Raw genomic sequence first — 22,079 nt, 5'->3', positions numbered from 1 at the left:
ATTTGAACAGTTTTTTGTTCATAATAATAGTTACTATAAGGTGATGCAGCTGTGGTGAAGCTGTAAAACACTGTAGTATCTGACAATAAGTCCTGTCAACAGTGGCTACCTGTATTAGTCTGTTTTGCATTGCTCTAAAGGAATTCCTGAGACTGGGTACTTTATAAAGAAAAGAGGTTTACACAGTGAAAACCTGTCTCTACTAAAAACACAAAAAATCAGCTGGGCATGGTGGTGCGTGCCTATAGTCCCAGCTACTTGGGAGGCTGAGGCAGGAGAATCGCTTGAACCCAGGAGGCAGAGGTTGCAGTGAGCTGAGATCTCGCCACTGCACTCTAGCCTGGGTGACAGAGCGAGACTCTGTCTAAAAAAAAAAAAAACAAAACAAAACAAAAAAAAAAGGTTTACTTGGTTCCCAGCTTTGCAGTCGGTAGGAGAAGCATAGTGCCAGCATCTGCTTCTGGGTGACAGCTTCAGGAAACTTCCTCTCGTGGTAGAAGGCAAAGGGGGAGCCAGCGTATCACATGGCGAGAAAGGGTGCAAGAGAGAGAAGGGAGGAGATACCAGGCTCTTTTTAATAAGATCACTGTGTGTTCTGATGAACCCATCATAAGTTGAAAGTATCATGAGTCGCAGTATGTTTAATACACCTAATCTGAACATCATAGCTTAGCCTACCTTAAATGTGCCCAGAACACTTATATTAGCCTACAGTTGGACAAAATCATTTAACACAAAACTATTTTGTAATGAAGTGTTGGATATTTCATAATTTATTGAATACTTTACTGAAAGTGAAGAACAAAATGGTTGTAGGGTTACTCAGAGTGGTTTCTACTGAATGTATATTGCTTTTGTACCATCATAAAGTTGAAAAATTGTTAAGTTGAGCCATTGTTAATTTGAGGACCATCTATATGGTATTTTTTGTTCTGTAAGTTATATATTTTTGTCATAGTTTTCTTTTTTCAACATTTTCATTTTTTCTTTTAAATCCTAGCACATATTTTGATACTTGTTTCAGCACTCTTGTCTGCTGTCATCATCGTCATTTCTGTTTTCTGTATCTGTTTAAATGGACTAATTTTCTTCCTGGTTATGGGTTACACTTTCCTTCTTGTTGGCATCATAGTATAAAATACATATTTTTGGCAAAGTAATTAATACTTTATTCAGCTGTACTTCTGTTGATGGGCAATTATGTTGTTTTTCCAGTTTAGTGTTGTCGCAGACAATGATGTAATGAATATGTGAGTGCATTTTGTTTACATATTAAAATGCATCTTAGCATAAATTTTTGCATGTGGAATTTCTTGTCAAAGGGCATGTGTATGTAAATATTTGATATATAATGCCATATTACCCTTTGCATAGGGTACACATATTTTTATTATTTAAATAAGTGCTGAATTATTTTTGAGTTTAAAAGACAACCCTCCTTTGACATGGCTCATAGCACAACAGGCCAGGCTTTTAGTTGTTTGGTTCTTCAGCAGATGGTCGCATACTCATCTTCTGGCCTCAGCATCAAAGTCAAGCTACTTGAATGTGATTCTTGGAAACATCCTTTTCTCACAGTCATATGCCAAATGTGGCCATTGTTCATTTTCTTGTTAGACTTAAGAAGTGTCAGTTTGATCATATTATAAATGGTACTGCATTTTTTGTTATGTCTAATGGAATAATTGAGCTGTATCTATCTTTAGGAAATGTAGGAGGGGGAAATGAGGAAGTATTAGTCAAAGGGTATAGAGTTTTGGTTATAAAGATAAGTCTCAGAAATCTTTTGTACAACATGGTGCCTATAGTTAACAATACTGTATTGTATGGTTAAAAATTTCCTAAGAGGATAGATCTTATGTAAAGTATTCTTACTACAAACACACAAATTAGTAATAGTAAATAAGAGAGTGGGAGAAAACTCTTGCAGATGATGAATAGGTTTATGGCATAGATTGGTGATGAGTTCACAGGTGTCTACTTTGCAAACTCATCAAGTTGTATATATTATGTATAGCTTTTTGTATGTAAAAAATGTTTAAAAGAATGTTGAATTTTAAAAAAGAAAAAGACAACACATCCTAGCCTGCTTATATATTTGGGGAGTTATGATGATGGTCACAACAATGACAACGCAGTTATCGTAATCATTGTAAATTTAATAGAGACTTGGTTCTGCTTCTGAAAATTTTTTTTAGTATGGTTGGATCTTACAAAGATGCTAAATGTTTGTGATAAAACTTTGAAAGTAGCTTAGTTTCAGCCCTGCGGTAAAATCTTGACATAATGATCATCTGTTTATATATATAATTTTAAACATTGTGTAATACATAAGGATTTTGAAGATTGCAACAATAAATTTACCATGTTTTATTCTGACACTGTACATATATTTTGATTTTCAAATTATAGTATTATAACTGTGGTATGCAGGTGGCAGTGTTCAATTTTTTTTTTTTTTTTTTTTTTGAGACGGAGTCTCGTTCTGTCATCCAGGCTGGAATGCAGTGGCGCAATCTCGGCTCACTGCAAGCTCCGCCTCCCAGGTTCATGCCATTCTCCTGCCTCAGCCTCTCCGAGTAGCTGGGACTACAGGCGCCTGCCACCACGCCCGGCTAATTTTTTGTATTTTTAGTAGAGACGGGGTTTCATCGTGGTCTCGATCTCCTGACTTCATGATCCGCCCACCTCGGCCTCCCAAAGTGCTGGGATTACAAGCGTGAGCCACCGCGCCCGGCCTGCAGTGTTCAATTTTATGCTTAAAAATAAAATGATAGCAAAAAATGCAATTATTTGTGGAATAGTTTATATTCAGTTTCTGTTGAGTCACTCAGAATGTTAGTTGCTGTTAAGAAGAGGCATTTTTTCTTTTTTGGTTGTTTGTTTTAGTGGCATTACTTCACTTTGCAATTAGAACCCACTGTAGTATTACCTATTGAAGGCAGGGATTTGTGTCTGTCTTGTTCACTGCTACATCCTCAATGCCTGGGATATGTAATGTATTTTATGTAATAGAAAACTGAATGAGTAGTTTTTGAACATATGAGTGAATGGATCATAGTGTTGTATAGATTTAGGTAAAATGCGTGGTAGATTTCTTCCAGTTGCTTTCTATTATAAATGTTGATAAGAACCATGCTGCATATTTAAAAAATAAATAAAACTTACATAACATGAATGACAGCACTAAATGAAGTATATTATTTAGGAGGTCAGTTACTTACTGGTGGCATAGTAGAGGATGCTTCTGAAGTGATCATCCTGAAGAATGGAGACTGCAGCTCATTGTCATTTCTTTTATTAATACTTCTAGTGTGCTCCCTTCTCTACTGCAGCTGTGAAACTTTTTCTGGTCTTCTCAAGAACTTTCTCTTCTCTGTTTTCTCTAGTGAATTATACTTTCATTTTTAAATTCCATTTTATCTTTACTACTGGCTTTTTCTTTGCTATACCTATTTTATTTAATAAAAACTACTTGTCGCTCTGGGGCAATGCCATCTGATGTTGGAAATGCTCTGTATCTACACCATTCATAATGGTAACCACTAGACACAGGTGGCTATTGAGCAATCAAAATGTGGCCTACTGTGCCTGAGGAAATACATTTTTTTTTCCCCCAGACAGGGTCTTGCTCCGTCACCCAAGTTGGAGTAGAATGGTGTGATCACGGCTCACTGCAGCCTCAACCTCCGGGGCTCAAGTGATCCTCCCACCTCAGCCTCCCAAGGAGCTGGGACTATAGGCGTGCACCACCAGTTTTTAATTTATTTATAGAGACAGGGTCTCACTATGTTGCTCAGGCTGTAGAAATAAATTTTTAATTTTAATTCTAATTTAAATAGTTGCATGTAGCTATTAAAGCAGACATGTAGCTCTGGGTCTTTATATATATATGTATATATAAAATTATTAGTCTACTTTCAAATAATATAGCAGTTCATGTGTAGTGAGATAACTTGACTTTTGTGCACTTCCGTTTCCTCCGTCTCATCTTTTTTATATTTTGTCATATGTTTTACATCTACATATATTATAAACCCAGTGATACATTATTGCCATTTTTGAGTTTGACAGCTTTTTATCTTTTAATGTGGTTAAATTAAGGGAAAATATCTCTGATTTTTTAGATTTCACCATTTCTGGTGCTATTTTTGTGTGTGCAGATCTGCATTTTTATCTGGTATCGTACTCCTCCTTGAAAAATTTCATTTATCATTTTTTATAGTACAATTTTGCTGGCACAGAATATTTTTTAACTTTTTTTTTCTGGAAGAGTTTTGATTTTGCCTTTATTTGCCTTTGTTTTGCCTTCATTTTATCCAGTGAAAGGTGTTATCTAGAATGCTCAGTTGCCGTTTTTCCCCTCTTGGTATTTTAAAGATGATGCTCCATTGTTTTTTGACTGGCCTTCTTTATTACATGTAGTGTGTTCTCTTTTTTTTTCTCTGTATGTAATATTTCTTTTTTTCTAGTTACCTGAAAGATTTTTCTCTTTCAGTTTGTTTTTTAGCAGCTTTTTGTCTACATTTTAAGTTTGCCCTACTAGCAATTCTCTGCATTTCTTTGACCTGTGGTGTTTTATCATTTTTTTACTTTGGAAAATTCCCAGCTAACAACTCTTTAAATGTATTTTCTTCTCTGTTCTTGTTTTCTTCACATTATTAAACTCCAATTACACCTGCACTAGATCATTGGATATTATACTACAGCTTTAAAATTCCTATTCTGTTTTTTTTTAAATTTCAATCTGTTTCTTCTCCTTGCATTTCATTTTGAATAATATCTATTTACCTCTCTTCAAGCTCACTGAGTTTTTAGCTTTGTCTAATCTTCTGATAATTCTGTTGAAGATTTTCTGATATTTCATTTTTATGTCCATTTAGCATTCCTTCTTTGCCAAATCCCTTATCTGTTTTTGTATTTTGTTCATATTTACCATGAGATCCTTTAATACATCAATTACGATTATTCTAAGTTTTCTGTCTGATAGTTCAAATATCCAATTCATTTATAAGTCTGGTTCTGGTGTTTGCTTTGTCTTTTGACTATGGTTTGGGTTTTCTTTTTAACTATATATATATTTTTTATATATATATTTATATGTATATATCTATATATCTCTCTATATATATCTCATGGTTTTTTTGTTGCATGCCAGACATTTTAGGTAAAAGGCAACAAAGATTGAGGTGAATAGTATTTATGCCCAGAAATGGGTACCCTTCTTCTTTGATGATGTTGGTGTATATGTGGATTGGGATGGGGCAGAGATTGAGTCAGTCCAACAGTGATTTGAGTTGGATTTGTTTTTTTGTTATTGTAATAGTTAAATTCACTGAATCAGAAACTTGAAATTCCTGCAGTAGTGGACTGCTTGCTCCTTCTTCATTCTTGGTTTGGAGCCTCGGTGCTTGAGTGTTTCCTCTGTGTTCCAGCTCCATCCTTAGCTTTTAGCAGGTCTTTGGATGCCCGCATCACAGCATGACCTCTGTTCATATTCTTTGTAACTTTTTATAATATGCATCTTCTAGTTTTGATTGTCTGTATTTTCTTATCTTTCTTTGAAGATTGCTGAGTTTTATTTTGACAGGCAGATAATGTACTTTTGGATTACACTGATCCTTTTGTAGCTTGTTTTTAAGCTTTGTTAGGGCTCTTGTTGGCATAGCTTTTATTCTATAACTGGAGTCAGTAGACTTTGGTTTATGAGCCAAATCGGTCCACAGCCCATTTTTGTATAGCCCATGAGCTAAGAATGGATTTTTCATTTTTAAAGGGTTATAAAGAAACAAAAATAAAAATTAAGAAGTATATGTGACAGAGACTATATATGCCTCACATAGCCTAAGATATTTATCTTGCCCTTTACAGAAAACATTTTCTGATCCCTGCTTGCTTAATTTTAATTTCTAAGCTGTTATATTTCTTGGATTTTTACCGAATGCTGCAGGTTTTCTCTGCGGTATTTTTATTGTACCTGGTTGGAACTCATAAGTCTCTCAACTTTGCCTAATCTTTGAGATGTGTTCAGCTTTTAGCTACCCAGTATTTAATTTTTCTATTTCTTATCATTGTCCTTTGCAAGCTTCATGAGTTCTTACTATAACTTAGTTTCCTGCCAAAGACTCAAAGGATCTCCTATGCAAATTTTGGAGCTTTCGTTCTGAGTGTCTACGTCCTCTTTAGTATAATGACCTGCAAATTCCACCTACCTTAAATTCCCTGAACTTTGGTCTTTGTCTTCTCACCTGAGGAAGATGGCTATGTTTTGTTTCGGTTCTTCCTTTCTGTGCTGGTGTTCAGCAAATGCTTCTAGGCAGAAGGCTAAAGTGATCATAGGGCTTACTTTTATTGTTAACTTTCTCTCAGACATTCCAGTCTTCTTTGACCTTTGCCCAATATCTGAAAACAGTTTTTCTAAATATGTTTTTTAAAGTTTTCTAGTTTATATGTGAGGCTGATCTGGTAGTTGTTGTTTCATGGTTGGAGATGGAACTCTGGCAGCTATTAATAAATATGCTTTTTTACCTCTGGTATTAGTATAAAACCAATAATTGTAATTGTATCTGTTAAATCTCTTATTTGCTGTAAATTGAGTTTTGTTTTATGGTATGTATAAGAGGTATTAGCAGAATACATAAGGAAATGTGATTAAGATTCAGTTCTGTCCTGGAACTTGAATGCCTATTCTGTGCCCAAGGCTTTCTATAACTTGCTAGAGACGGAAAATAACACATGAAGTGAAGATCAGGCTTTTAACCTACTAGAGGAGGTAGAGAGATGTATTAATTATTTATTGCTACATAACAAATTACCTTTAGACTAAATGGTTTAAAGCAACAATTTATTATCTGTTGGTCAGAATTTAGGGTTGGTTTAGCTGGATCCTCTGGCTAAGCTCCACCTCCTAGGTGAGGGTCTTTTAAAAAGCCTGCATTCAAGATGTAGACCAAAGCTACAGCTGTCTTGAGATTTGACTGGTGATGGTGCTTGCTCACGTTCACATGGTCATTGGCAGGATTCAACAACCTTGTGAGGTGCTTGTGGTCTTAGGACTGAGCACTTTAAATCTTCGTTGGCTGTTGTCTGACGGCTGCCCTCAGCTCCTTTCCACATGGGCCTCTCAGCATGATGGCTCACAGTATGGTAGCTTGTATCATCAGAATAAGCAAGCAGGGACAATGTGAGCAAGACACAGAAGCTCCAGTCTTTGTAACCTTATCTTGGAAGTGAAATTCTGTCACTTTTATTGTATCCTATTTAAGAAACAAGTCACTAGGTCCAGCCAACACTCAAGAGGAGGAGATGATACAAGGGCATGAACAGTGGACACAGAGATAGTTGGCAGCCATTTTAGAAGCTGCCTACAACGGCATGTGGCATATTAATGATATAAAGAATTGTAAATGGGTCTATAAAATAATGTAACAACATCAGTATATACCACATAATAATTTGCTGCATGGTATGCTGAGGTGCCTCACCATTGATGATTATTTTATTTAAGCCTTTTCCAGTATTCTCTGGGAGAGGTGGTATTTATTATCTCCAGTTTACAGATTCATGTTCAGTGAGGTTACCTAGCTATGATGTAGCAGAACTGAGACTCCAGTCTAGACACTGCTGATACTAGCACCCATACTTTTAATTTCTATGTCTTGTCAGCATTAAAATAAAATTACTTTTTTTGGAGCACTTCTTCTGTGCCAAGCATTATGATAAGTGGTTTATATATGTTAACCTTATTTAAGGCTCATGGCAACTCTATTAAGTCTCCTTATCTTACTGATATTACACTCAAGCTTCCAGATTCAGAAAAAGTACTTTGAAAAATCAAATATATTTATTGTTCCAGAGACATTAAACAAATACTACCCAAAGAATCTCTGTAAATACCAAAAGAAATGAATCATTTAAATACCTTAGTACCTTAAAAAGGTGATAATCAATCTAGCCTAGGCAACATGCCGAGATTTTGTCTCTCTCTCTCTTTTTTTTTTTTGAGGCTGGAGTGTGGTGTTGTGATCTCAGCTCACTGCAACCTCCGGGTTTAAGCAATTCTCTGCCTCAGCCTCCTGAGTAGCTGGGATTATAGGCACCCGCCACCATGCCTGGCTCATTTTTGTATTTTTAGTAGAGACAGGGTTTCACCATCTTGGCCAGGCTGGTCTTGAACTCCTGACCTTGTGATCCACCCGCCTCAGCCTCCCAAAGTGCTGGGATTACAGGTGTGAGCCACTGTGCCCAGCCAATTTTGTCTCTTAAAAAAAAAAAATGATATCACTAATTAAATAAATTTGCAGAAAGAATCCTGGCACATTTCAGTACATTTAGTATATTTAGTATTTTGCAGAAGAAGGGTACTATGTGAGTCTTAAGTAGTAATAAATTTATAAATTCTTGAAAAGAAAGCCCACTCTGAGAAGAGATCTCAACAAACACTGCTATATAAATTTTAGTCAGAAATTAGCTGATATATGTAATTTTTAAATATTTTTACTAATTTGAACTATTTTTACTAATACTTTCACAAATAAGTTGAGTGGCTTTCATATCAAAGGCTGTACCTACTTTTCTTCAGTCATATCATTGTCTTTGCAAAGTGAATCTTCTAAACGAAGAAAATAAGATACATTATTTTTTCATGGTTAAAAGGTAAACCATAAGACTCTCTTTGGTGGCTCACATCTGTAATCCCTACACTTTGGGAGGCTGAGGGAGGTGGATCACTTGAGGTCAGGAGTTCGAGACCAGCCTGGCCAACATGGTGAAATCCCATCCCTACTAAAAATATAAAAAATGAGACTGGCACCACGGCAGACACCTGTGATCTCAGCTACTCAGGAGGCTGAGACAAGAGAATCTCTTGAACCCTGGAGGTGGAGGTTGTAGTAAGCTGAGATTGTGCCACTGCATTCCAGCCTGGGCAACAGAGCGAGACTCAAAAAAAAAAAGACTCTCTTGGTCTTTTAGGCCAATTAAACTTAATCAATCAAGGAATGTCTTTATAAGATATATGTTGACAATAATAAATATGAAAGTTTATTAATGACTTTATTTTTGAACCATTTCCTTATAATAGCATTCTCTCACTTTCTGCATTACCATTTGCTGTCTTAAGTAGGACATAAATGCAGTTTAAGCTGTATTTATTAGTGCCAACTAAGTGCCAAATACCATTCTGAGTGCCTGGGATACATCAGTGAACACAATGAACAAAAATTATGGCGTTTATATTTTAGCAAGCATGGTTCAGACAATAAACAGTAACCATAAGTAAGTAAGCAAGCATTCATTGTAGTTAGTAGATAGGGAAAGAATTCTGTACTTGTTCTTTTAAACCTTTTAGAGGAAAATTGCTAGAAAACTATTTGTTTTTCAGCTTAACTTGGTTTTCTTGACCCCAAAACTGGGGATTTAAAAAATACTGGCAAAGACAAAAAAAACCATGGGAAACATTCTCTCCAAAAACATAGTTCAAATGATGCTGTTAATTAAGAAAATGACCATGTTTTGCTCCTATAAAGATGTATTGCTTTTTATAACTCAAGTATTATCAATATTGATGTATAATATAGTAATTTAATCTCTTAGATATTTTTGGTAATGGCTTATAAAAAATGGAAAGTATTTTTTGTTGTACAAATTTTGTTATTCAAAATTTTTATTTCTGTAAACTTTTGTTACTATTCAAGTTATGCTGGCTTTAAATATTACAATTTTTATTGTAATCTCAAGGAAAATGTTTCAGCATGTCTTTTTATTATTTAAGTTACTCTTTTAAAGAAAGCTATCTTTGCTTTAGTTGTTTATCTCAGTTGTCTGTTTTCTGCGTTACTTTTGCAGTGAAGGGAAAGAAAAAAATTTAATATCTGATGCATAGTTTACTCTTTGTAGCTGCAGTTTTAGTATTCTTGATTCAGCCAACTACAGATCAAAATATTTGCCAAAAAATACATCCAAAATTGACTATCTACATAGCATTTACATTGTATTAGGTGTTATAAGTAATCTAGAGATGATTTAAAGTATTTGGGAGGATGTGTGTAGGTTATATGTAAATACTATGCCATTTTATGTAAGAAACCTGAACATCTGTGGATTTTGGTGTCCGTGGAGGGTACTGAGGGACAACTGTATATCTTAATAGTTTGGAATTAACTAGGATATATTATAGTTTCAGCATATAAGTATAGTAACATTTTACAGTGTTGCAGATGTTGTCACAAAATTATTATTAATTGAAATATTAATACTTATATTTTTTGGCTGACTTGCTGAATTGAATCAATTTCTTATGCCATCAGAATGAATTCACTTTTTGTTTGGTTTTAAAGTCACAGAGCCCTGGCTCTCTGTATTTTTTTTACATAAGATGAAAAGTAGAGGATACCTGAGTTTAGATAAGTGGGGATTTGAGAACGAGTTTTAAGAAAGGGACAGGATGAACAATGGAGTCAATAAAAACAGTGTTCTTGATAGAATTAAGAATAGTTATTAAAACAACAGACAACTTTTTACTTGGATTATTCCTTTTTAATTTGGTTTTCAAACAGTTCTCAGCAAGTACAATTCTTTTCATTCTATATTTTAGCCAGTGTAAATCAGTAACATTAAGGTAAATGCTGTAGGAGTAAATGGGAAGGAAGTAGAGTGTTTCTAGGACAGCCATTTGAAGAGATTTTCTTCTCTTTGAATATTTGGTGTTTTAAAAACAATTGAGATTTAAGGTGCAAACATAGAAAAATAGTGGCCCTGTGCTCTGATTTTTGAAGCCTCTTCTCCCATCTTTTCTGCTAATCTTTTTACCACTGTTTGATTGGTGGTCAAGTGCCCCTCACATTCAGTCTTGTATACAAAAACTATTTCTTGTTTTTCTCTTTTGTATATGGAACTCTGTCTAGACATATGATTTCTCTTCTATAGCTTTAAAATTATCAAAACATTTTTAAAATTAAAGAAAAATATTTTTTTATAGAGATGGGGTTTCACCATCTTGCCAGATTGGTCTCGAAGTCTGGGTTCAAGCAATCCTCCCGCCTTGTCTCCTTCCAAAGTGCAGGGATTACAGATATGAGCCACTGCGGCTGGCCTGTCAAAAGGTTTTAAATTATATTTTTGCCTACAAATTATCTCCCTGGGGAGGAAATAGTTTTATTTCCAAGGGAATTCTAAGCCTAATGATGGAGAAATGACAGATGATACTTGTAACCAAGCCTGGAAAAGAATGTGCATTTGTAGTTTAAGATGCACAGTAACTAAGATGTAACTGGTACTAGACGTTTATTGTAATTGTTGGTATTTTTAAGAAATTTGAGGAAGCAGTAGTCTAGCCTGATCCATTTGAACCTTTGCTTCTGATATTTGGAATGACTGCCAGCTGGTTAATGGCTATGATAACCTTTACTTGGCTAATATGCATGTCAGTTTTTAGAATTTATCCTAAAAGTGACAATTTGCCTGTCACCTGCAGAGTTAAGTGGTATAATGGCAGCTGAACAATGAGGGAGGAGAGTGGAGTTGAGAACTGGTAGAAATGAAATCACTCATACAGGGAACATGTTTTTTCTTGAGATAATGAACATATAGCCCAAAATATGTGATTGAGTATGTTTTGTTTTTGATTGATTGTTCAAAGATATAATTTTTAAGTCTTCATATATAAGCTATTGTATAATTATGTAAGAAGGAAAAGAAAATGATGATGGCACTTTGAGGACTTTGAGGCTTAGAGCTAATTAGTCTGTTATCTGGTAGCGCACTAATGTACATGGCTGAGTTAATATACAGATTAACAGATTTAAAGCTTTTACCCTTTACTTGTTATTAGGCAGTTAGGTTATCTTCCAACTTGTTGGCCAGTGAACACCAATGTGTTTCGTTTAACTCCAAGAATCTCAGCATATGCTATTTTATATATCTTAAATAATTTAAATACATTTCTTACTCTTTCCACAGCATGTAGAGCGCACGAAGTACAGGACAATAAAGCTTCCTACACATATCACCAGAAGGATCTCTTTGAAAGATTCACTACAGGACTACCAGAGAGAATAATTTGTCTGAAGCATCATATGTTGAAACAACAGAAGTCTATTCACCTGTGCACTAACTAGAAACAGAGTTACAATGTTTTCAATTCTTTGAGCTCCAAGACTCCAGGGAAGTGAGTTGAAAATCTGAAAATGCGGCCATGGACTGGTTCCTGGCGTTGGATTATGCTCATTCTTTTTGCCTGGGGGACCTTGCTGTTTTATATAGGTGGTCACTTGGTACGAGATAATGACCATCCTGATCACTCTAGCCGAGAACTGTCCAAGATTCTGGCAAAGCTTGAACGCTTAAAACAGCAGAATGAAGACTTGAGGCGAATGGCCGAATCTCTCCGGTAGGTCCTAAAATACTGAACAAAGAATGATGAAATATTGTACTTTGTTTTTAGGTGTAGGGCTTCATTCCACTAGGAAAAATAGTTAATTATTTTTATAACCTGCTGTCTTTGCCAAAACTTAGCATGACAGTTTTCTATTTCTGTATATTTAATACAGAACAAGCTTGTCCAGCCCACAGCCCATGGGCCACAGGTGACCCAGGACAGCTTTGAATGGCGCCCAGCACAAACTTGTAAACTTTCTTAAAACATCTGAGATTTTTTTATTTTTTTTTTAAGCTCATCGGCTATCATTAGTGTTAGTGTACTTTATATGTGCCCCAAGACAATTTTTCTTCCAGTGTGGCCCAGGGACACCCCGATATAATTTCTCCATAGTGGCATCATTATTTTGCATATGCATTTTAATGTAGAAAAACTATGCCATTTCATTTATGTACTTACATTTCATTTACAGTTATGTATTTAAAAAAATTGATATATTAAATCCAAACTATGTTTTAAACTAGTGTATATTAAAAATTTTATATGAACTGCAACAAAGATATTATAATAACTGGGAGGCTGAGTTAGTCTAACTAGAACTTATTAAAATGCAGAAACAAAACTTTATCATTAAACAACTGGATCTGGAATGTGGAGAATGATTATCATTGCTATTTCTAGTCTGTAAAAAATTGCTTGAAAAGCAGTTAACAAATATTTCAGCTAGAATTTTCTGATTTTGTTGATAGTGTTAGAAATTTAGGAAAATAATTTAAATATCATATCTTGGAGAGATGCAAATGTAGAAGCACAATGTATAGGAGGTTGCAATGTATTTGTGTAAATCTGATCTATTGATGAGTAATGTCTGTACATAAAATTCACTCCCTCTATCGTAGATGTCTGTGAGTTTTGGCAAATACAGTCACGTAACCATCACAAAAATTATAGATGAATTCTACCTCCCTCTAGAATTCTGTTGTTCCCTCTTATGGTCAAATTCTGTCCCTACCTCCTGTCCCTGGCACTTACTGATCTGATTTCTGTCACACTTTTTTCCTGTTTCAGAATGTCATATGAATTGAATTACATAGTATGTAGCCTTTTGAGTCTGTCTTTTTTCACTTACTGTAATGTTTTTGAGATTCATCAATACTATTGTCTGTATTAGTAGTTCATTCTTTTTTATTGCTGTGTAGTATTTTTATTCTTTTTAAATGTTGAGTAGTATTCCGTTATATTGATGTGTCTTAGCCCATTTAGCATTGCTATCACAGAATACCTGACACTGGATAGTTTATAGAGAAAGAAGTTATTTGGCTCATGATTCTGGTGGCCAAAAAGTCCAAGATTGAACAGCTGCATCTGGTGAGGGCCTGAGGCTGCTTCAATTCATGGTGGGAAGTGGAAGGAGAGTAAGCATGTATAAAGAGATCACATGATAAGAGAGGAAGCAAGACAGAAACCGAGGAAGCCAGACCTTTTTAAACAACCTGCTCTTTTGGTAACTATTCCATTCCCATGAGAAGGAGAACTCAGTCACCTCTGAAGGAGGAGCATTAATTTATTCATGAGGGATCTATCTCCATAACCCAAATACTTCCCACTAGGTCCCACCTCCCAACACTGCCATGTTGGGGGTCAAATTTCAACGTGAGTTTTGATGAGGACAAATCACATCTAAATCATAGCAAGATATATCACTGTTTTTTGTTTTTTTTTTAAATCCATTCACCAGTTGAAGAATGTGAGGTTATTTCCATTTTGGGGCAGTTGTGTACAAAGTCACTATTAACCTTTGTTCCATAAACTTTTATATGACCATAGGTTTTATTTCTGTTGGGCAAATACCTAGGAGTGGGACTGCTGGGTCATATGTTAACTGCATATTTAACTTTATAAGAAGCAACCCAGTTCTTTTTCTAGAGTACCTGTACCATTTTGAAATTCCTACCAGAAATTCTTGAGAGTTCTACTTGCTCTCCTCCTACCTAGCATTTGCTATTGTCAGTTATCTTTATTTTAGCCATTGTAATAGATATATAATACTATCTCATTGAGGTTTCAATTTGTATTTCTGTAATGAATGATATTGGCCATTTTTTAATGTGTTTATTTGCCATTCATATGTCATCTTTGGTGAAGCGTTTATTCACTTCACCAAAGAATCTGTTGTCTATTTTAAAAAATTGAACTGGTTTCTTTTAATAAGTTCTTTGAAAAAATAATTTTTTAAAAATATATAAACACAAAATTTTATTTATTAGTAATATAAAATATGGTATAATATAATAAAAAACAAAAACATAGTGGCATAAAACAACAATCGTTTATTTGCTCTTGATTTTTCCAATTTGGGTTAACTTCAGCTGGGCTTTTTTTCTAATTATAAATAGGGTCACTCATGTGGCTGCAGTCATCTGGTGGCTTGCTTATGGTTGGGCAGTCCAAGATGACCTCACTTACATATTTGGCAATTAGGTCGACCATTAACTGGCTCGCTTCCATATTTCTTTTCTGGAAGGATAGCCCAGATTTCTTACATGGTAGTGTTCCAAGAGGAAAATAGCAGGAATTGCATGGCCTCTTGAGACTGAGCATCAGAAGTAACACAGTGTCAATTCTGCCACATTCTATTCATTGCAAGTCAAGAGGCCTGCCCATATTCAAAAATGGAAGAAATAGATACTGCATCTTGGTTGATGGAACTACAAAGAACGTGTAACCACATTTAACCTACCATTCTCACCACAGAAGTGAAGTTGAGTAGATTGGATTAGGTCAAATTGTGGTGGGCTTATATAGCCAGGGTTATGTATAGACCCGATTGATAGATAATAGAGAACCATAGTTGGTTTTCAGCAGAGGAATGACACAGTGAAAATGGTTGAGGAAGATTTAGATTTTCAGGTGGATTTGGTGCATGTGCCAGACTGGAGTTAAGATATTTCTTGGGAAACTCTTAAAGTATTAATCTAGATAAGAGGTAATGCAAACTTATACTGAAATTAATGATTGAATCTGTTGACCTTGATGCTTAGGTTTTCAACATGCTTGTATTTAGATTTTCCCAGACATCTCTTTCTTTCTTGTTCATTGGTATCATGTTAGAACACATGTAGTGGGCCTTTAAAAAACTTAGAAATTATCACTTTCTAAGTCCTTTTATGCTTCATGTTTGTCTTGTTTCAAGTTTAATAATGTGAAATAGCTATTTGCTCACAGAATTTTTGCTCCTTGGGACTTGAACCAGCCACATTGCTTCCCAGAGTTGAAATTTACCAGAAAACACCCAGAAAATTGTTGGTTTGTGCAGAAATGCCCTTGAGCAGTGAACCTTAACCTGCTTGGGTGTCAGTCTCATGGAGTTGTAAAATCTAAAAAGTGCTTAATTGACAACTTTCCTTTTAACCTAATCCTTGTTATTCTAGGGACATTTATTTTTGAGAACAGAACTTAAAAAAATTCAAATGTGGCTTTTGGCCTTTTGGCCGATTAATAAAGTTTTTTAGTTTGTTTGTTTGGTCTAGGAAAGGAGAAGAGATTTCTTCTAGAATTTAGATGCTAGCTGTAAAACTGTAAATTTAAAAACCACAAAGAATGTATGATTAATTTCTGATTACCTATTTTTCTGAGCTGTGTATCATCTGCCAGTACGGGTTACAGACAAAGCACAAATCTTCTGGTGGAAAAATTTGTCCCAGGCAACAGAAGTATACTGAGTTGGGTAGAAAGGAAACTGAAGTGGTTCTTCACAGGTCATGTTTTACTGTTGTTTGAGAAGATTGTGTTAAAAAGTGGGCTGCCTTTGTTCTAGTTGGTTGGTTGGAAGATTTTGCTTTAGACCCTCTTCTCTATAACTGCTAGTCTCTCATATAAGAAGTGTACATATATTCCTAAAGCAAGCGAGATGGATTGGAATGTGTACAGCACCTGCCATCTAATTATAACCTTTCATTATATCTGCCTTTTGCTTTTTCAATCTTGTATCCATTATTCCTCATGTTATCAAGAATATCTTATTTTTAAGATATAATGAAAGATACTCCTTCCCTGAGAACATTTCAGTGGGAACAACATTCCTATCCTGATCTGCATGATTAAGCAGATATTCTCTCCCTGGAATTTCTTGTAACTTTTTAATATTTTACTGGATTAAATTTGCTAACATTTTGTTTTGGATTTTTTCTATATAAATGAGATATTTATTTATAATTTTTCCTTCTTGTGATGTCTTTCAGGTTATCAAGGTTATGCAGGCCAATTCTGTTCTCTGGAAAAGTTTATGTAAAGTTGATATTCATTCTCTTTTAAATATTATAATTCTACCAGTGAAGTTATCTGGGCCTGGAGTCTTTTTGTGGGGAAGGGTGGTGGCGAGGAAGGAGAACATATGGGAAGATTTTAGATTCTGGATTTCATCTCTTTAATATAAATTGGACTGTTCAGCGCTTCTATTTTTTTTTCTTATGTCAATTTTGGTGAGATGTGTTTTTCAAAGCATGTGTTCATTTTATCAGCATTTTCAAATGTTCTAGCATAAAATTGTTCTTAGTGCCATTTTATTTTCTTCTCCATACTTGTATAACTATAGTAATGTCTCCTTTTTCATTCTTAATATTGGTTGTATTTTCTCCTTTTATCTTGCTAACAGTTTATCAATTTAATTTGCTTTTTCAAAGAACCAACCTCTGTGCTTTTTTTTCTTTATTGTATATCTGTTTTCTATTTTATTTTCTTTTATGTCCTGGAAAGCCTTAAATTTCTCTCTAAGCACAGCTTTCAGTTGTATTCCGTAAGTTTTGATGATATTCTATTTTTGTCATTAATTTAAAATATTTTAAAATTTGTATTGTGATTTTTTTTCTATGACCCATAGGTTATTTAGTAGTTGTTACTTAATTTCCAAATTGGGCTATTCTGTTTATCTTTCAGATTTTGATTTCTAGTTTGTTCTTCAACCAGATAGAATTATATTCTGTATTTCGGTTCTTTGAAATTCATTTAATGGCTCAGCAAATAACTTATGTTGTTGAATGCTTAAGAAACGTGTATTCTCCTGTTGCAGAGTCTGAGCTAGTATATATGTTATTTAAGTTAGGTTGGTTAAGTTATTCAGATTTGTTAATTTTTATAAACACTCATATTCTTTTATAATTCGTCACATATTTATTCTTTCTAGTGTTCTTTACTCCTTCCTGTTATTCAGTTCTTTCATGTTGAATCATTTTCTTCAGCCTTAATAATATCCTATAGTATTTATAGTGCAGGTTTGATAGCAATAAATTCAGATTCTCTTTTTTAAAAACTTTATCTTTCATTTTGTTAGATATTTCTATTGAGTATAGAATTACTTTAGCAGTAATTTTTAAAAGCATTTAATACATATCATTTCATTGATTCCTGCCTTTCATAGTCTCTGAGAAGTCTGCAATTTTAAGAAGTGTATCTTTCTCTTTGGCTGCATTTACTTTTTTTTTTTGCCTTTGGTGTTAAGCACTTGACTATGAGTGCCTAGATATGGCTTTGTTTTTATTCAGCTTGAAGTTCACTGAGCTGCTTAAATCTGGGAGTTGATGTATTTTATCAGTTTTGGAAAACCCTCAGCTATTATTTCTTCAAATACTGCTTCTGAAGCCATTGTTTTCTATTTTTTTCCTTATGGAATTCCAATTATATGTATTATTAAACTTACATTTATGGTATCTCACATGCCTTTATGTGTCTTTCATAATCTAATTTCTCTTTGCACTTTATTTTGTATTATTTTCTATTGAACTGGCTTCCAACTTATCTCACCTATCTTCTGTTTTGTTCATTGAGCCGTTAATCACACACAGTAATTTTTTACATTTTTTGATTCTAGAATATTCACTTGATTCTTTTTGATAATTTCAAATTTCTCTGGAAATTCTCTATTTTTCATCTGTCTTGTCCATGTTTCTTTTAATTTCTTTAAATAGTTATTCTAATATAACTATTATATTTTCTCCTAATTTCAATTTCATGGATCACCTTTTGGTTGATTTCTTTTGATATTTATTTTGATTATTAGTCAAATTTTCTGCCTCTTTGCATGTCTAGTAATTTTAAATTTAATATATTGTGTATAAAGGCACTGTGGAGGCTACAGAGTCTTTTCTCTGTTGGAGATTGGCCTTAATATTTCAATCCAGTACAATCAGTGATTGAACATGGCTGTGTTGTAGTTTTAGTAAAACCTAGCCCACTTTGTTCCTTGTTCCTCAGGTATAATTCTTCTAGGCTTTTTATTGGCAATTTGGTAGATTTCTCTTCAGATTTGAAGTATAGGACATTTCTTCTGCCCTTCAGAGGTTTTGAGCTTTGCTTTTTGGTCTCTTGCTCCATGTAGCATCTAAATTTGACATACATTGAAGAGAAAACTAGCTGTGAGTTTAAGGTAGGCCTCAAGCAGGACTCTATCTGGTAAATATCATAAGACTATGAGAAATTTCATTCTGTCTTAAAATTACTGTCTAGCCTTGGAGCCTTAGAATCCAGCAAATCAGTCATGGAGAAAACTGGCGATGTGTTTACTGCTCTTGCAGTTTCCAGATTTTCACACCACTCTTCTCTGTGATACCTACCCAGAATCAGCAAATGCTTCCCAAGTAAGAGCATAGCTAGTTCAGCCTGCTCTGGAATTTTAGTTAATTTAATCCCTCACTTCCACAGCTCTCTAATGCCTTTAAAAGGATTATATTTGCAAGTTTTTTTTTTTCCTGGGGGTGGTGGGAGTGCTTGTTGTCATTATTACAGTGAGAATGAGAATAGGATTTGCTGTGTTATATTGTATTCTACTCATAACTACATATTCTACCTGTATTAAAAGTGGAGTTCATTTATCCCAGTGTTGCTGACATACCCAATTTCCTTTAGTTCCTGTGCCTAGATCTCTAGAGGCTTCTTGGTTCTTGCTCTTTTAATGACCTGGTTCTTCAGGGTTTCATTTGATTCCCTTTTAACCTTCTATTGTATACCTTAATTGTGTGGTAAAGGAAAGGAAGAGTTTAAGTGGATTCGAAGTTTGTCATGTTATAGCGAATTAAATATGGTCCGAGAAGGACTCTGTACTCTATATTTGAGTCTTAGTGGATGAACTGTAACCTAACTTAATAGGTAGACAAGATTGAAAACCTGACTTAGGAGTATGTGCTTGTAACAATAGCTGAGTCTTGCCCAATCCCAGCAGCCATATTTCAACCATTCACATACTGCTGAGCATTCAAACTGTGTTCAAATAAGGCAAATGCTGAGCTGTAACCAATCCAGTTGTTTCTGTACCTCACTTCTGATTTCTGTATATCACTCCCCTTTTTTTGTCTATAAATCTTCTTCTACCACGTGGCTGCACTGGAGTCTTTCTGAATCTGCTGTGATTCTGGGTGCTGCCGGATTTGTGAATCGTTCATTGCTCAGTTAAACTCCTTTAAATTTAATTTGGTTGAAGTTTTTATTTTAACAGTAACTGTCAGTAATCCTTTTCAATGACTGATATAATGAACCTGTTAGGAGAAAGACCAGGATGAGATTTAGGTAGGTTGAACTTGATGTGCCTGCTGAACCTATCCAAAAGAAAGTTGGAAAATGAGTCTAGAACTCAGGAAAAAAGCCCAGGTGAGAGAGAAATATGCCTTTGGGAATCATGCACGTAGAAGTGATTGCCAGAAAATGTGTGGCACAAAGTAAAAATTTCTCCATGCACTTCAGATGATCCATAGTTTCCCTAAACACTGTGGACTTGCAGAGAAGGAAGTGTGGGAACAGCATCAACATACTGTTAGGTACAGGGCCTGCAAGAACTTCACATGGTAGGAAAATTCATTTTTCAACCACTACACCTGTTCTATGAATACAGCAATCGGTTATATGTAGAGAAGCATAGCATCACATGTATTTTTACATACTATTGCCATTACTAGGTTTTATTAGGGACAGAAGCTTGGTAGAATAAAAGCACATTTAGAATATAATGCTGCTTTCATCATCATTTGTTATGGTGTCTTAATTTTCTTCTTCACGCTCAAGACTTGAAAATATATGTGTGTGTGTGTGTGTGTGCACGCGTGTGAGTGTGTATACACACACGCACACACACGTATTTACATGGAAGTAAAGTTTACATGGAAAAATGCCAAGGAAGGGGTTTTCAGGCAACAAAAGTATTATATCAGTTGTTCTATTTAGAACACTGTGATACAGCATTGTTACCTGTCTTTTCATGTGTACTGAAAAGTGTAACCCCACTTAAACTCAATATATGAAAATCTAGGTTTACACAGAAGATAAAAGGTAAAATAGTCTTTATAAAATAGCAGTCTCTTAGTGAATTTGGATTGAAGATTTAACAGTCCGCTTTGCCCATAGTCTTATAAGTTTTTTGTAAATCTAGGCCTACCAGTGTATAGGCACAGTGAATGGCTTATAATCCTATTCATAGGAGAGTTGCAACTCATAATCATAATTTGATAATACTTTTCTCAAGGTCTCGTGGTATCCCATCAACTAGGTGTTGGATTGCACTGGGAAACAATGCAAGAAAAGCTGTTAGCTTGTGCTTTTACTCTTAGCATCTGGATTGTCCTAACAGTAACAGCAGCAAGCAGGAACAGCAAGACAACAAAAACAACAGCTGTTAATATGTGTTACTATGTATTAGGTCACATTCTAAGCTTTGTATATATATAAACTCATTTAATCCCAGTAGCAGGCCTATGAGTAAGTACTCACATTATCCCCATTTTGTAGATATAGACAGAGAAGTACAGTTAAATAGCTTGCTGAAATGTATACAACTGTGAGTGATAAATCTGGAGTTCATATCTAGGCTCTCTTGCTTCATATTCCACATTCTTAATCGTGTTAGTGTGGTGGCTGTAAAAGTCACTGCTTTTTCACAGAAAATGTGCAACAATCCTTTTTTTCTTAATACCATTTGCGAGTTTTGTATATGGGTCCAGTAGACTAGACCATAGGCTATAATGTACATTCTCTTTCTACCGGATTCCTTTCTTCCCCATTTATCATTAAGCAGACTTAGCAAGGAAAATTATCAGTGATAAAGATGGGTCATTCTGTAGTGATAAAGGAGTAATGAGGACATAACAGTCCTTAACATGTATGCACATAACAACAAAGTGTGAAATACCTGAGGCAAAATATGTGAGACAGGAGAAATAGATAAATTCACTATTATAGCTAGAGACTTGAGCACCTCTCTTATAGTAATTGAAAGATTAAGCAGGCAGAAAATCAGTAAAGATATAGCTGATGGCGAATAGCATTTTCTTCAATCAGCTTGACCTAATTGACATTTACGGAATACTCTTCTCAACAACAGCAGAATACACATTTACCATTGAAAACCTGTCTGTCCTGATGGACTCTCTGTTATTTGGATCAGGGAGGTTCTTGTAAAAGGTTGTCTTGTCATAATGAATAGGGAAGTCTGTGTATTTGGAGTTGGCTCAGTGGGGAGGGATAGGGCTGTAGAAATTTATTCTTATTTATAGTATCAGCTAGGAGTCTATCATGTAGAGAAAAATTTCTTTTCCCCTTCATTTCAAGCTTTGCCTACTCCCTACCCACAACAAAGATGGTTCAGTAGAAGCTGGCTATGTGGAATGTGAGGTAAGATCATGCTTTCTCATTAAGAGTCATAATCACTTTCCTCATTCATATT

At 34.8% G+C, this 22,079-nt stretch overlaps 1 protein-coding gene across 50 annotated transcripts in view; it reads left to right on the top strand.

Moving 5' to 3' along the window:
- FUT8 (fucosyltransferase 8) overlaps positions 1-22,079 on the top strand; it is a 464,407-nt gene that overhangs the window by 274,506 nt on the left and 167,822 nt on the right. For 49 of the 50 annotated variants that reach the window (XM_063644492.1, XM_063644471.1, XM_063644475.1 and 46 more), the window contains one exon: positions 11,959-12,388. In XM_063644492.1, the coding sequence (XP_063500562.1) occupies positions 12,186-12,388 (203 nt within the window). In that variant the 5' untranslated portion in view covers positions 11,959-12,185. Of the gene's footprint in view, positions 1-11,893; positions 12,389-22,079 lie in introns of all 50 variants that reach the window. The other variant, XM_063644491.1, reaches the window with a different exon arrangement.

The sequence above is a fragment of the Symphalangus syndactylus genome, chromosome 8 (genome assembly GCF_028878055.3).
Source record: "Symphalangus syndactylus isolate Jambi chromosome 8, NHGRI_mSymSyn1-v2.1_pri, whole genome shotgun sequence".
NCBI classification, from domain to species: domain Eukaryota; kingdom Metazoa; phylum Chordata; class Mammalia; order Primates; family Hylobatidae; genus Symphalangus; species Symphalangus syndactylus.
This window is presented reverse-complemented; position numbering and strand designations above follow the sequence as displayed.